Source organism: Pongo abelii, chromosome 1, assembly GCF_028885655.2.
Source record: "Pongo abelii isolate AG06213 chromosome 1, NHGRI_mPonAbe1-v2.0_pri, whole genome shotgun sequence".
NCBI lineage: Eukaryota > Metazoa > Chordata > Mammalia > Primates > Hominidae > Pongo > Pongo abelii.
In genome coordinates this window covers 4,592,148-4,607,240 of record NC_071985.2, presented here as the reverse complement: position 1 = coordinate 4,607,240, position 15,093 = coordinate 4,592,148, and the positions used below count along the sequence as shown (strand labels likewise).

Sequence of the window (15,093 nt, the reverse complement as noted above, 5' to 3'; positions counted from 1 at the left end):
AAAACTGGCTAGCCATATGTAGAAAGCTGAAACTGGATCCCTTCCTTACACCTTATACAAAAATTAATTCAAGATGGATTAAAGACTTACATGTTACACCTAAAACCATAAAAACCCTAGAAGAAAACCTAGGCAATACCATTCAGGACATAGGCACAGGCAAGGACTTCATGTCTAAAACACCAAAAGCAATGGCAACAAAAGCCAAAATTGACAAATGGGATCTCATTAAACTAAAGAGCTTCTGCACAGCAAAAGAAACTACCATCAGAGTGAACAGGCAACCTACAAAATGGGAGAAAATTTTTGCAACCTACTCATCTGACAAAGGGCTAATATCCAGAATCTACAATGAACTCAAACAAATTTCCAAGAAAAAAACAAACAACCCCATCAAAAAGTGGGCAAAGGATATGAACAGACACTTCTCAAAAGAAGACATTTATGCTGCCAAAAGACACATGAAAAAATGCTCATCATCACTGGCCATCAGAGAAATGCAAATCAAAACCACAATGAGATGCCATCTCACACCAGTTAGAATGGCGATCATTAAAAAGTCAGGAAACAACAGGTGCTGGAGAGGATGTGGAGAAATAGGAACACTTTTACAGTGTTGGTGGGACTGTAAACTAGTTCAACCATTGTGGAAGTCAGTGTGGCGATTCCTCAGGGATCTAGAACTAGAAATACCATTTGACCCAGCCATCCCATTACTGGGTATACACCCAAAGGATTATAAATCATGCTGCTATAAAGACACATGCACACGTATGTTTATTGCGGCACTATTCACAATAGCAAAGACTTGGAACCAACCCAAATGTCCAACAACAATAGACTGGATTAAGAAAATGTGGCACATATACACCATTGAATACTATGCAGCCATGAAAAATGAAGAGTTCATGTCCTTTGTAGGGACATGGATGAAACTGGAAACCATCATTCTCAGCAAACTATTGCAAGGCCAAAAAACCAAACACCGCATGTTCTCACTCATAGATGGGAATTGAACAATGAGAACACATGGACACAGGAAGGGGAACATCACACTCTGGGGACTGTTGTGGGGTGGGAGGAGGGGGGAGGGATTGCATTAGGAGATATACCTAATGCTAAATGGCGAGTTAATGGGTGCAGCACACCAACATGGCACATGTATACATATGTAACAAACCTGCATATTGTGCATATGTACCCTAAAACTTAAAGTATAATAATAAAAAAAAAAGTATGAAGGAGATCCTAAGATCAAAAAGTTTTAAAATTCTGGAATAGAGGATGATTAGAAGTATGATGGAAAAATACATTCAAAATGTTGAAAATTGAAATAAGGTTGTAATATTTGGAAGTTACACCTCTATATAGATATTGTAAGTCTCTAAAAGCAGCAACTTACCGGAAAAAAAGAAGTAGTAAAAAAAGATAAACTGTGTGTAGTGGATCAAGATGATTGAGTTAGCTCATGTGCCCATAATTACTCCTACTCCAAATCCCACTGATATTACTGAATTATTTTTTGAGGCTACAACTATAACAATGCTCAAAAGCAAGAAATAATATTATCAGTAATTAAGGAATTTTAAGATACATAGAAAATATAGGAGAATTTACAGAAGTAGAATATATATTACAGACTCAAATAATGCAGAATAACCTCCTTCTCACTCAAAACACATAGAAATGCCTATAGAAAATATAGGTGCGGGTGTGCATATGGAATTTAAAAGCAAGAAAAGGAATTTCCTGATGGTCAGAAATAATTAAGGAACTCAAAGCCAGAGTTGCAAGATTGAATTAGAACAGAATGTGAGCTTTCTAGAAAATATACAACTAAACATACAAATGAATATTATTCCTTTTTTGTTTTATTTTATAGTTAAAAATAGTGGAAAAGGGGTGATGTTTTAATGATTTTATGGGAATAGGGAATGAAAGTTTCAGCCTGTGGGAGTAAAGGGAGCTGAAACTAACCTCCCTATATGAAGTTAGGATTTAGAAAATGTCTTGGCCAGGAGCGGTGGCTCACGCCTGTACAAATCCCAGGACTTTGGGAGGCCGAGGCAGGCAGATCATGAGGTCAGGAGATTGAGACCATCCTCCCAAAACAGTGTAACCCAGTCTCTACTAAAAATACAAAAATTATCTCAGCATGGTGGCACGTGCCTGTAATCCCAGCTACTCGGGAGGCTGAGGCTGGAGAATCACTTGAACCAGGGAGTCAGAGGTTGCAGTGAGCCGAGATTGCGCCACTGCACTCTTGCCTGGCGACAGAGCAAGAGTCCATCTAAAAAAATAATAATAATAATAAAATCTTTAAAATGTATAAATGTCTGTAAAATGGGGACTGGTAAAGCTCTACTGACTGGCTTAGGATAATTCCAAAGAAATGATACACCTCTTTTTGGGGCTGTAAACAGATAAGGGATTACCCAGATTTCAGATGCACATCCTAATTTAACAGCCCAAGAGATTCAGGAACCTACAGCCAAGAAATAAATACAAATACAACTTTGCAAGCAGTCAAACACATAGCGCCCAGGCGGAAGTGATTGCAAAACCTATTTCCATGACATGACCTTGCTGAGTTTTGATTTATATTCAGGCGTGTGAAATCAGTAACAAAAACAAAACAAAAAAAAGGATCAGTAACAAAATTACCTAGAAAATCCCCATGTTGGGGAATTTAAACATTCTGTATCCATGGGTCAAAAAAGAAACCAATCGTTTAATCTAAATAATTAAGACCTCCAGGCAGATAGTAAAGGACACAAAACACCTTCACTCCTGCTTTAAAAAGAAATCACATGATAAAATTTTAAAATCTTTTAAAGAATCAAAGAGCTGTGAGTAAAATGAAATCTAAAGGTGTTACATTCCAGAAGAATGAGTCCTTGCTAGGTGAACAAAAGCCAGAGAGTGTTTTCACGCTTAGGACCAATTGCTAAGGTTGGAGGCAGGACAGAAGAGCAAACTGGCCAATGATGGATGGATAGACTTGGCTGGGATGAGGTGAAACCAGTTGACCTTTTGACTAATGTGTGAGCTGGTGTATCTGATTTGAATCTGAAATTTGGTACTGAAAGAGTACCAAAGCAAAGATAATTCTCTCCACTTGTCAATGTCTCACATGGGAATTTTACTTAATACTATGCATGATACCTATATGACAAAACTTTAGAACTCTCCTGAAGGAAAGGCATACTATTTCCTTAATAAATGTGCTCTACAACATAAAGATATGGATTTTCCTGAATTTATGAATGCAATGCCATCTTAATGAAAAAAATACTTTTTCAGAACTAGACGTTTCCAGAATTCCTATGGATTAAACAAAAACAGTGTTCAGAAAAACACTGAATAAGAACAGGGATAGGGTACTGGTCATGGCAGGCATTGAAATACACTGTGAAGCCTTCATATTTAAAGTGTGAGATACTAACTCTTGAAAAGGCAGTCAAGATCAATAGAAAAGCATAAGAATCCAGAAATAACCAAAATACAGTTAGGTCTTTACTAAGCAATGAAGGTAGCATCTCAAATCCCTGGGGAGAATATGGACTAGTCAATAAACGATATTTAGATAAGTGGGTAGTCACACTTACTTAATAAAAAGCAAAGATTGGAGTCATACCTTACATAGTACACCAAAATAAATTCAAAATAATTTTACATTGAATATGTAAATACAATAAATCCAATAACAATTAAAGAAAACATGGAAGAATTCTCTTACAACCTGGTAATTGGAGACCTTTCTAACTATATCACAAAATCCAGAAAACAAACCAAGCTATATGATAATTTTTACTCCATAAAACTAGAAGATAAGTAAATGACAGATAACATGGCCAAAAATTATCATAAACTCAAAAGAAAATGGAATACAGGTAGAAAAATACAACTGATTCAAGTAAACAAATCAATGTCTTCTTAATACGTAAAAAAATTTCAAATAAACCATTAAAAGAGAAACAATCCAACAGAAAAAAAAATGAGCAAATGAAATACAAGTGGAACTTGAACATATGGAAAGATGCTCAAACTTTCTCAAAATAAGAGAAATGCAGATTTAAACTATACCACAGTACCAGGCTGGATATGGTGGCTCATGCCTGTAATCCCAGCACTTTGGGAGGCCAAGGCAGGCAGATCACCTGAGGTCAGGAGATCGAGACCAGCCTGGCCAACATGGCGAAACCTGTCTCTACTAAAAATACAAAAAATAGCCAGGCATGGTGGTGGGCACCTGTAATCCCAGCTACTTGGGAAGCCGAGGCAGGAAAATCGCTTGAACCCAGGAGGTGGAGGTTGCAGTGAGGTGAGATTGCACCATTGCACTCCAGCCTGGGCAACAGAGCAAAACTCCATCTCAAATAAAAATAAATATAATTTTTTAAAAATGATACCACAGTACCATTTTTCACCCATCAGACTGGCAACAATCAAATGTATGACAAAACCTGACGTTGGGAAAAAACATGAGGAAAGAAGAACTCTCATACATCACCACTGAGAGGGCATATTGGTGCAACTGCTGCAGAGAGCAATTTATCAGTATCTATGAAAATTACAATGTATTTACCCCATGACTTAACAATTACACTTTTAGGAATGTGCCCTACCAGTATGCTCAAAGTTGTACAAAGTTGCTCATTGTAGCATTGATTGATTATAATGGCAAGGGAGAAACAAACGTTTATCAGTAGGTTACTGGTTAAATAAATTTGTAGTTCCTCCATAATTTAGAATAATATCCAACTGAAAAATCAGTGAAAATATGTAAAGATCTCTAAAATAACTTTAGATGATGAACAGAAGATTCAGAAAAAATATGTTTAGCATGCTAGCATTTTGTAAAAGGGATGAAAATAATATATCTATTGGTTATACACAAACATTTTATAGGAATCCAAGCAAGAACTTACGAATAATACTTACCTATGGGGTGCAGATGGATTTATGGGAATTGAGTGATGGAGTACAGAGTGGGAGAGACAGCTTTTGCTATATTTTTAATATAATTTTTAAGTATATGAATATTCAAGAAAAAATAAGAAAGAAAACAATTAGTTCTGTATCTATTGAACTGGCCTTGCATCAAGTGACAAATGTTAAGTTACAAGTAACATGTATAGCGTGATTTCATTTTTATAAAAAGTATGTGAGTGGGGGTGAGGTTGCCATGTCTATTTATGGCTATAAAGAAAGATGGGCTGGGCGTGGTGGCTCACGCCTGTAATCCCAGCACTTTGGGAGGCTGAGGCAGGCGGATCACCTGAGGTCAGGAGTTTGAGACCAACCTGGCCAACATGGTGAAACCCCGTCTCTACTAAAAATAAAAAAATTAGCCAGGCATGGTGGTGGGCACCTGTAATCCCAGCTACTCGGGAGGCTGAGTCAGAAGAATGGCTTGAACCCAGGAGGCAGAGGTTGCAGTGAGCTGAGATTGTACCACTGCACTCCAGCCTGGGCGACAGAGCAAGACTCCATCTCAAAAAAATAAAAAAATAAAAACGTGTTTATGGTTATGTTTTGCCACAACTAAAAAAGAAATTTGTACAAAATGTAAAGAAATGCAAACAAATTTTATTTTCTAGCTTATCACTGTGTGGGCATATGATCCAGAAAGTGCAGATCCTGATGAGTTGCTCGGGAATGCAGAAGAACCTTCAATAGTAGGTGGAAACATTAGTATCGTCATAGTAAGAACAGAATGCTGCCTTTCTTTTGTAGGGACTGTGAATAATTGATAATCAATAGACAGGATTTTAAGCTGCCCACACCTAACTAAATACATTTGCATGATCCCTTTTAGTTTAGCCATTATAGTGGTTTTGAACTTACGCTCGATCTCTACAATAATAAACCTTTCTTCAGAACTCAAATTGAACATTCTTCATATTTCCTTTGTTCTTTTATTTATTTATTTATTTATTTTACTCTAAGTTCAGGGATATATGTACAGAACGTGCAGGTTTGTTACATAGGTATACATGTGCCATGGTAGTTTGCTGCACCTATCAACCCATCATCTAGGTTTTAAGCCCCGTATGCATTAGGTATTTGGCCAAATGCTCTCCCTCCCCTTTCGCCCCACCCCTCGACAGGCCCTGGTGTGTGATGTTCCCCTCCCTGTGTTCATGTGTTCTCATTGTTCAACTCCCACTTATGAGTAAGAACATGTGGTGTTTGGTTTTCTGTTCCTGTGTTAGTTTGCTGAAGATGATGGTTTCCAGTTTCGTCCATGTACCTGCAAAGGACATGAACTCATCCTTTTTTATGACTGCATAGTATTCCATGGTATATATGTGCCACATTTTCTTTATCCAGTCTATCATTGATGGGCATTTGAGTTGGTTCCAAGTCTTTGCTATTGTGAATAGTGCTGCAATAAACATACGTGTGCATGTGTCTTTATATTAGAATGATTTATAATCCTTTGGGTATATGCCCAGTAATGGGATTGCTGAGTCAAATGGTATTTCTGGTTCTAGATCCTTGAGGAATCGCCACACTGTCTTCCACAATGGTTGAACTAATTTACACTCCCACCAACAGTGTAAAAACATTCCTATTTCTCTGCATCCTCTCCAGCATCTGTTGTTTCCAGACTTTTTAATGATAGCCATTCTAACTGGGTGCGAGATGGTATCTCATTATGGTTTTGATTTGCATTTCTCTAATGACCAGTGATGATGAGCTTTTTTTCATATGTTTGCTGGCTGCATAAATGTCTTCTTTTGAGAAGTGCCTGTTTATATCCTTTGCCCACTTTTTGATGGAGTTGTTTTTTTAATTGTAAATTTGTTTAAGTCCCTTGTAGATTCTGGATATTAGACTTTTGTCAGATGGATAGATTGCAAAAATTTTCTCCCATTCTGTAGTTTGCCTTTTCACTCTGATGATAGTTTCTTTTGCTGTGCAGAAGCTCTTTAGCTTAATTAGATCCCATTTGTCAATTTTGGCTTTTGTTGCAATTGCTTTTGGTGTTTTAGTCATGAAGTCTTTGCCCATGCCTATATCCTGAATGGTATTGCCTAGGTTTTCTTCTAGGGTTTTTATGGTTTTAGGTTTTACATTTAAGTCTTTAATCCATCTTAAGTTAATTTTTATGTGAGGTTTAAGGAAGGGGTCCAGTTTCTGTTTTCTGAATAAGGTTAGCCAGTTTTCCCAGCATCATTTATTAAATAGGGAATCCTTTCCCCATTGCTTGTTTTTGTCAGGTTTGTCGAAGATCAGATGGTTGTAAATGTGTGGCGTTATTTCTGAGGCCTCTGTTCTATTCCATTGGTCTATATATCTGTTTTGTTACCAGTACCATGCTGTTTTGGTTACTGTAGCCTTGTAGTATAGTTTGAAGTCAGGTAGCGTGATGCCTCTAGCTTTGTTCTTTTTGCTTAGGATCGTCTTGGCTATTCAGGCTCTGTTTTGGTTCCATATGAAATTTAAAGTAGTTTTTTCTAGTTCTGTGAAGAAAGTCAGTGGTAGCTTGATGGGAATAGCATTGAATCTATACATTACTTCCAGCAGTATGGCCATTTTCACAACATTGATTCTTCCTATCCATGAGCATGGAATTTTTTTCCATTTGTTTGTGTCCTCTCTTATTTCCTTGAGCAGGGGTTTGTAGTTCTCCTTGAAGAGGTCCCTCACGTCCCTTGTAAGTTGTATTCCTAGATATTTTATTCTCTTTGTAGCAATTATGAATGGGAGTTCACTCATGATTAGGCTCTCTGCTTTTCTGTTATTGGTGTATAGGGCATATTTTCTATTAACCTCATCATTCATGAAGGGGCTGACCATTAAGGTGCTTTAGAGATGTTCCTTGAGCATGCATATCAAAACCTTCTTTAAAAATCTGTCTAATCACTTATTGAATCCTTTATCACTTGAAGATAAATGAATTTTCTAAAGGTCCAACACAGTGAATTAATAAATCCTTTCTTTTTTTGTTAGAAATTTACTTCTTTCAAGATTTAAATTTTGTCTTCTGTTACAATTGAAATGTATTAAAGAAAAATCTAAAATGAGGAATTAGCTAACTGTTAATTTCTCATGGGACTGCTTACATTTTAATGAGTCAAGAGCTGTCTGATTTTTAAATAGCATGTTATCCTATCTATGGTAATCAAATTCACAAGGGAAGGATTGATAAATTAGAAGGATACACCGCCAATTGTTTCATCTGGTAATCAACTTTAGAGGAAATAAAATAAATTAATGGTAATTAAACACTTTAAGTATGATATTGACTTAATTTCTAATCATTTTAAGTAAATATGCACATTTTAATGTTATTTAGTGCATTCATACTTAATACTTTCTTTTCATCTGCACATTTATCCATGATGATATAATTTTATTAAATCCTTTCTCTGGCTCTCCATTAGAAACAGCATAGACTCTTAACTCTTAGGCTCTTAATGTGAAATACAAAACCTTATCTGCCTCTGCCCTCTTCTCTGGCCTCAGCTCTCTACACGTCTTGCCTCCGGCCACTGGACTCTGCTATCTCCTCACTCACACCTGCTGTTCTATGCATCTGTGTCTTGGCTGATGTTGTTCCCTGCACATCAACCGCCCATCGATTTTCTTCATCTCGGTAACTTCTACTCATGTTTTAGGTCTCTAATTAGGTGTCACTGCCTTCAAGATATCTTCCATAACCAAATCAGCGCATTTTTTTTTTTTTTTTTCACATGAGCACTTTGAGGGGATTATTTTGAAACTACAGTTTTGATCAATCATCCACAATGATGAAATGAACTGATGACCACCTTTATCTTTAGAAATGCTTTGTTTTACAATGTGTTTTTCTGATATAGCTAAACCATATTTGGGGGGATGAATATTTGTATGTGGCTGTACATTTTTCCTGCTTTTACTTTAAGCTTCCTGTATCCTTACAGTTTTTTTCAAACACCAACTCAAACCAGACTTATATTTTTACTATGTGTCTTATAAACACTATAAAGTTGAGTTTTTGTTTCTGTTTTTTATCTTGACTGGCATTATATGTCTTTAATTAGAGCATTAAGTTCGTTTTCATCTAATAGAGACACAATATATTCTTAGATTTGCTTTATATTTGTTCTGCCTGTTGTATATTCTTTTTAACTGGCAACTCTCTTCAGTTGCCAGTTAGCAGTTTTTCTGTCTCAGTGTTTTAAAGATACTGTTTCACCTGCTTCTTACTTCCACTGTGACTGTTAGGAAACCATCTTTCTGCCTGTTCACTCCTTCAAAAGTGTCTTAACCTGGGCTCCCCAGAAGTGTGCTAGTTCATTTTTGGAGGTAATGCCAGGAAATAAGAGTGGAGGACCAGGAAAAGTGTGCCAGGAAAGGAGGGAGATACAGTTTTTAGGCTATCACTGCCGTGGACCACTAGAGCACAATCTTGCTGAGCTCCTCCAAGAAGCCATGTGGAATAGGTTTTAAAATTGTCCAGCAGAAGAACAGAAAATGCCTCAGAGTTGCCTCACAGAGGAGAGAAAGGTTCCCATCCCCCATTGGTCAGAGGTTTCCCCCTGGCTTGTTAACTCCTGGTACTTCCTGTCCTGGTTGTGCATATCTAAGTGCAGAATTGGTTTTCACGGGCAGCCAAGATGCAGGGATAGACAGGCCTTGACAGAGAAGGGAAAATTATGCTTGAGTTGATGATGCTAGAGTTGATGTGAGATTCTATCAGGTTATAAATGTGTGAAGTGTGTTGCCAGAATTGGCTAGATTAAAAAGTAGGGTACTACAGGTTACAAGAGGTGTTGAATAAGTAAGTAATCCATCTTTTCTCCTCTGGCTGCTTTTGAGATTTTTCTTTTTGTCTTTTGTTTTCTGCAGTTTTACTATGATGTATCTAAATGTGAATTAAAAAAAATTTACTCTACTTGGAATTATTTGACTTTATGAGTCTGTGGCTTGGGGTTTCCGCAATCTTCTGAAAATTATTAGCCATGTCTTTTCAAATATTGTCTGTGCCTCATCATTTTTCTCCCTTTCCTCTGGGATTCCAAATAAACATGTTCTTATTCTATCTCCTGAAATTCCATTTCAACATGTATTAGACCCATCTGATTCATCTGCCATCACGTTTACCCTCTTATCAATATATTCCCTCTTTTTATCTCTCTGTGCCATGTTTGGCTCAGATATTTCTTCTGACCAACTTCTAGGTTGCTAAAATAATTTCTTTTTAAAATTTTTGTTTCTTTTGAGATGAGGTCTCACTCGGTCACCCAGGCTGCAGTGCAGTGGCACAATCATGGCTCACTGCAGCCTCAGCCTCCTGGGCTCAAGTGATCCTCCCATGTAGCTGGGGCCACAGACACACACCACCACACTTGGCTAATTTTTGTATTTTTTGTGGAGACCAGGTCTTGCCATGTTTCCCAGGCTAGTCTCAAACCTCTGGGCTCAAGCGATCCACCCACCTCAGCCTCCCAAAGCACTGAGATTACAGGTGGGAGCCACTGCACCTGGAAAATTATTTCTAATATGGTATTAAACCCACTCACTGAGTTCCTCATATCAGTTATTTTCAGACATTTTATTTGGTTATTTAACACATTTTGTGTTTCACTTTTATAGTTTTCTATGACCTGGAGATATTTCATGCTTATTTTTTTCCTTTTTTTCTAAAGTTTTATTTTTGACTCTGTGTATAAGCATGCTTATTTTTGATTTAACAAGGTAACCATAGTAGAATGTAAAACCAATGTGGGACAGTTAAATATTCCTCTATTCACCATGTTTAACAAATAAAAGAGCACACAAATATCCAGCTATTTATCTGCACTTGAAATACTGATGGCAATACCATGTTCCTTTTATTTCATATCTAAGCATTTTGAAAGAGTTTTTTAGATATAAGGTTTCTATGTCCTCACCTTGCATTCATTCACTTTTCAAAAACACTTTTTCTTTTAGAACAGTTTTAGTTTTACAGAATTATTACAAAGATAGTACAAGGAGTTCCTATTTATCCCACACCTAGTTTTCTCTATTATAAATATCTTCCTCCTGTATATTTGTCATAATTACTGAACCAATATTGATACATTATTATTAACAGAAGTCCATATTTTATTCACATTTCCTCAGCTAATGTTCATTTTGTATTCCAGAATCCCACCAGGAATAGCAAATTATATTTAGTTGTCTTGTCTCTTTACGTTCTTAATTGTGACAGTTTCTAGACTTTCATGGCTTTTGATGCCCTTGGAAATGTTGAGGATTGCTGGTCAGATATTTTGTAAAATGTCAGTCCATTGGGATTCATCCGAGATTGTTCTCATAATCAGATTGGAGTGAGGGGTTTCAGGCAGGAAGACCACAGAAGTGGCATTCCCGTGACACACAATCATATGATGTGTCGCTGCTGATGTTTCCGTTCATCACCTGGCTTGTGATCGTGATCCTCTACTGTAAAGTTCCTCTTTCTTCTCCCTGTCCATGTTGTTCGCCTTGGAAGTAAGTCACTCAGTACAGTTATAGTTTACCTTCTTAAGGAAAGGAGTATCTACATAAATATTTTTGGAATTCTTATTTTATGGCAGACTTGTCTTATCCCTGATTTATTTATTTACTTATTCAATCATTTATTTATATCACTATGGACTCATGAATATTTATTTTATGTTTTGGGTTACAATCCAATACTACTTTATTTATTGGGAGCTCTTTCAGTCAGCTCCTGCATCCCTTTGACATTCTCTCATCATCGTGGGGTTTTGTTGTTTGGTTGTTTTGTTGTTTTCTTTGTTGTTAACGCTCTCTTACTTACTGGCACTATAAGATGCTCCAAGCTAATCCTGTATAATTCCTGCATCACAGCACGTGGACCATCTTACATTTCCAGTCCTAGAATCAGGCATTTCTCCTAAGAGCTCTGGACCGTTTTGGTTCTTTTATTAGAGAAAGGTATTAGACATCAAGATCGGGGTACTAGGTGTGCTTTTTAATGTTTGGTTGTTTTCCTCTCTCAGCTGTCAAAGCAAGGAAACATATATGTGTGTACTAATCCAAGCATATATACACACATATCTATAAATTTTTCCATATTTAACTATCTGTATTTATATTAAGCTAAATGTGAGTTTATACAGATGGCTTCAACCCTAATCTATGACCACATTAATCATTCTGGACTCCTTCCTTGCTTAGCTGTAATCTCCTACCTTAAGAATAAGAAACTAGACTCCCACCATCTGCCATCCGTTTGCTTAACATGTATGTTTCCAGCATACATGTTATTAGTCAGCTCAAGTGATCCTAACAACACACCATAGACCGGGTGGCTTAAAAAACAGAAATTTGGCTGGGTGTGGTGGCACATGCCTGTAATCCCAGCATTTTGGGAGGCCGAGGTGGGTGGATCATGAGGTCAGGAGATGGAGACCATCCTGGCTAACACAGTGAAACCCCATCTCTACTAAAAATACAAAAAATTAGCCGGGCATGGTGGCACGCACCTGTAGTCCCAGCTACTCAGGAGGCTGAAGCAGGAGAATCGCTTGAACCCTGGAGGCGGAGGTTGCAGTAAACCGAGATCACGCTGCTGCACTCCAGCCTGGGCGACAGAGCGAGACGCCATCTCAAAAAACAAAAACAAAACAAAACAAAAAAACCCAGAAATTTATCTCCTGTCAGTTCTAGAGGCTAGAAGTTTAAGATCAGGGTTTCATACTGGCTTGTAGATAATTTATGTAAATGGAATCATACAATATTTTTGACCTTTTGTAACTTAGTTCACTTAGCATAATGTCTTCAAGGTTCACCCATGTTTTAGCATGTTTCAGAATTTCTTTCCTTTTTAAGGCTGAATAATATTCCATCATATATATATATATATATAAAATATACCACATTCTGTGTGTCCATTCATCCATCACTGGACACATGGGTTGCTTCCACCTTTTGGCTTTTGTGAACAATGCTGCTATGAACATGGGTGCACAAATATCTGCTCATATCCCTGCTTTAAAAACTTTTGGGTATATACATTCCCATTAACTACACAAAGGTTCCAACTCCTCTACAGCCTCACTAACACTTGTTTTGTTTTGTCTTTGGAGGAGGGAGTTTTAGTTTGTTTTTAATGAGTAACAAGATTTTTGATAATCTTGTTAATAATCTTATTAGATTATATATAGATTATTTTGGGGGTATATGTGATATTTTGGTACCCATATACAATGTGTAGTGATCAAATCAGGGTAATTGGGATATCCATCACCTCAAACATTTCTCTTTTTTTTTGTGCTGAGAATGTTAAAAATCAACTTTTTTAGCTATTTTCAAATATACAATAAATGATTAATCTTCACCCTACTATGCTACCAAACACTAGAGCTTATTCTTTCTTTCTAACTGTGGGTTTATATCCATTAACCAGCCTCTCTTCACCACCACCCCCACCAGCCTTCCCAGCATCTGGTGACCGCTTTTCAACTCTCTACCTCCATGAAGTCCACTTTTTTAGCTCCCACATATGAGAACATATGATATTTCTCTTTCTGTGCCTGGTTTATTTCACTCAAAATAATGGCCTCCAGTTCCATGCATATTGCTGCAAATAACAGGTTTTCATTCTTTTTTTTTTATAGCTGAATACTATTATGTCATATATATAGACTGCATTTTCTTTACCCATTCTTCCATTACTGAATATTTAGGTTGTTTCCATATTTGGCTATTGTGAATAATGCTACAATAAACATGGGGGTTCAGGTATCCCTTTGATATCCTGATTTCATTTCCTTTGGATAAATACCTAGTAGTGGGATTGCTGGATTGCATGGTAGTTTCATGTTTAGTGTTTTGAAAAATTTCCATACTGTTTTCCATAGGAGTTGTACCGATTTACATTCCTACCAACAGCATATGAGGGTTACCTATCAGATGAATAGTTTGCAAGTATTTTCCCCCATTCTACAGACTGTCTCTTGACTTCATTGATTGTTTCCTTTGCTGTGTAGAAGGTTTTTAATTTAATAAAGTCCCATTTGTCTATTTTTGTGTTTGTTGCATATGCTTTTGAAGTCTTAGCTGTAAAATGTTTGCCCAGACCAATGTCCTAAAGCATTTCCTCTGTCTTCTTCTAGTAGTTTTATAGTTTCATGTCTTACCTTTAAGTCTTTAATTCATTTTGAGTTGATATAGTGAGAGATAAAGGTTTAATTTCATCCTTCTGCATACGGATATCCTGTTTTCCCAGCACAATTTATTGAAGAGGGCATCCTTTCCCAAATGTGTGTTCTTGGTGCCTTTGTCAAAAATTAGTTGGCTGTAAATATGTGGATTTATTTCTGGATTCTCTATTCTATCATTCTATGTTTTTATAACAATACCATGCTGTTTTTGTTACTATAGCTTTGTACTATACTTGAAGTCAGGTTGTGTATGCCCCTAGCTTTGTTCTTTTTGCTCATTATTGTTTTGGCTACTTGGGATCTTTTGTGGTTCCATATGAATTTTAGGATTTTTTTTTTCTATTTCTGTAAAGAATGTCCTTGATATTTTGATAGAGATTGCATTGAATTTGTACATTGCTCTGGGTAGTATGGTCATTTTAACAATATTGGTCTGATACTGCAATATGGAATGTCTTTCCATTTGTTTATGTTATCTTCAATTTTTTTCCTCAGTGTTTTATACTTTTCTTTGTAGAGGTCTTTTACTTCCTGAAATTTATTTGTAGGTAATTTTTTTGTAACTATTGTGAATGGAATTGCTTTCTTGATTTGTTTTTCAACGAGTTTGTTATTGGTGTAAGAAACACTACTGGTGGGGAGGAGCCAAGATGGCCGAATAGGAACAGCTCCAGTCTACAGCTCCCAGTGTGAGCCACGCAGAAGACAGGTGATTTCTGCATTTCCATCTGAGGTACCAGGTTCATCTCACTAGGGAGTGCCAGACTGTGGGCGCAGGACAGTGGATGCAGCGCACCATGCGCCAGCCGAAGCAGGGCGAGGCATTGCCTCACTCGGGAAGCGCAAGGGGTCAGGGAATTCCCTTTCCTGGTCAAGGAAAGGGGTGACAGACGGCACCTGGAAAATCGGGCCACTCCCACCCCAATACTGCGCTTTTCCG

At 37.1% G+C, this 15,093-nt stretch overlaps 1 protein-coding gene across 8 annotated transcripts in view; it reads left to right on the top strand.

Moving 5' to 3' along the window:
* The window catches only part of CATSPERE (catsper channel auxiliary subunit epsilon), a 193,760-nt gene that overhangs the window by 43,154 nt on the left and 135,513 nt on the right, over positions 1–15,093 (top strand). For 7 of the 8 annotated variants that reach the window (XM_054550079.2, XM_054550090.2, XM_054550070.2 and 4 more), the window contains one exon: positions 5,604–5,681. In XM_054550079.2, the coding sequence (XP_054406054.1) occupies positions 5,604–5,681 (78 nt within the window). Of the gene's footprint in view, positions 1–5,601; positions 5,682–15,093 lie in introns of those variants that run through there. The other variant, XM_054550100.2, reaches the window with a different exon arrangement.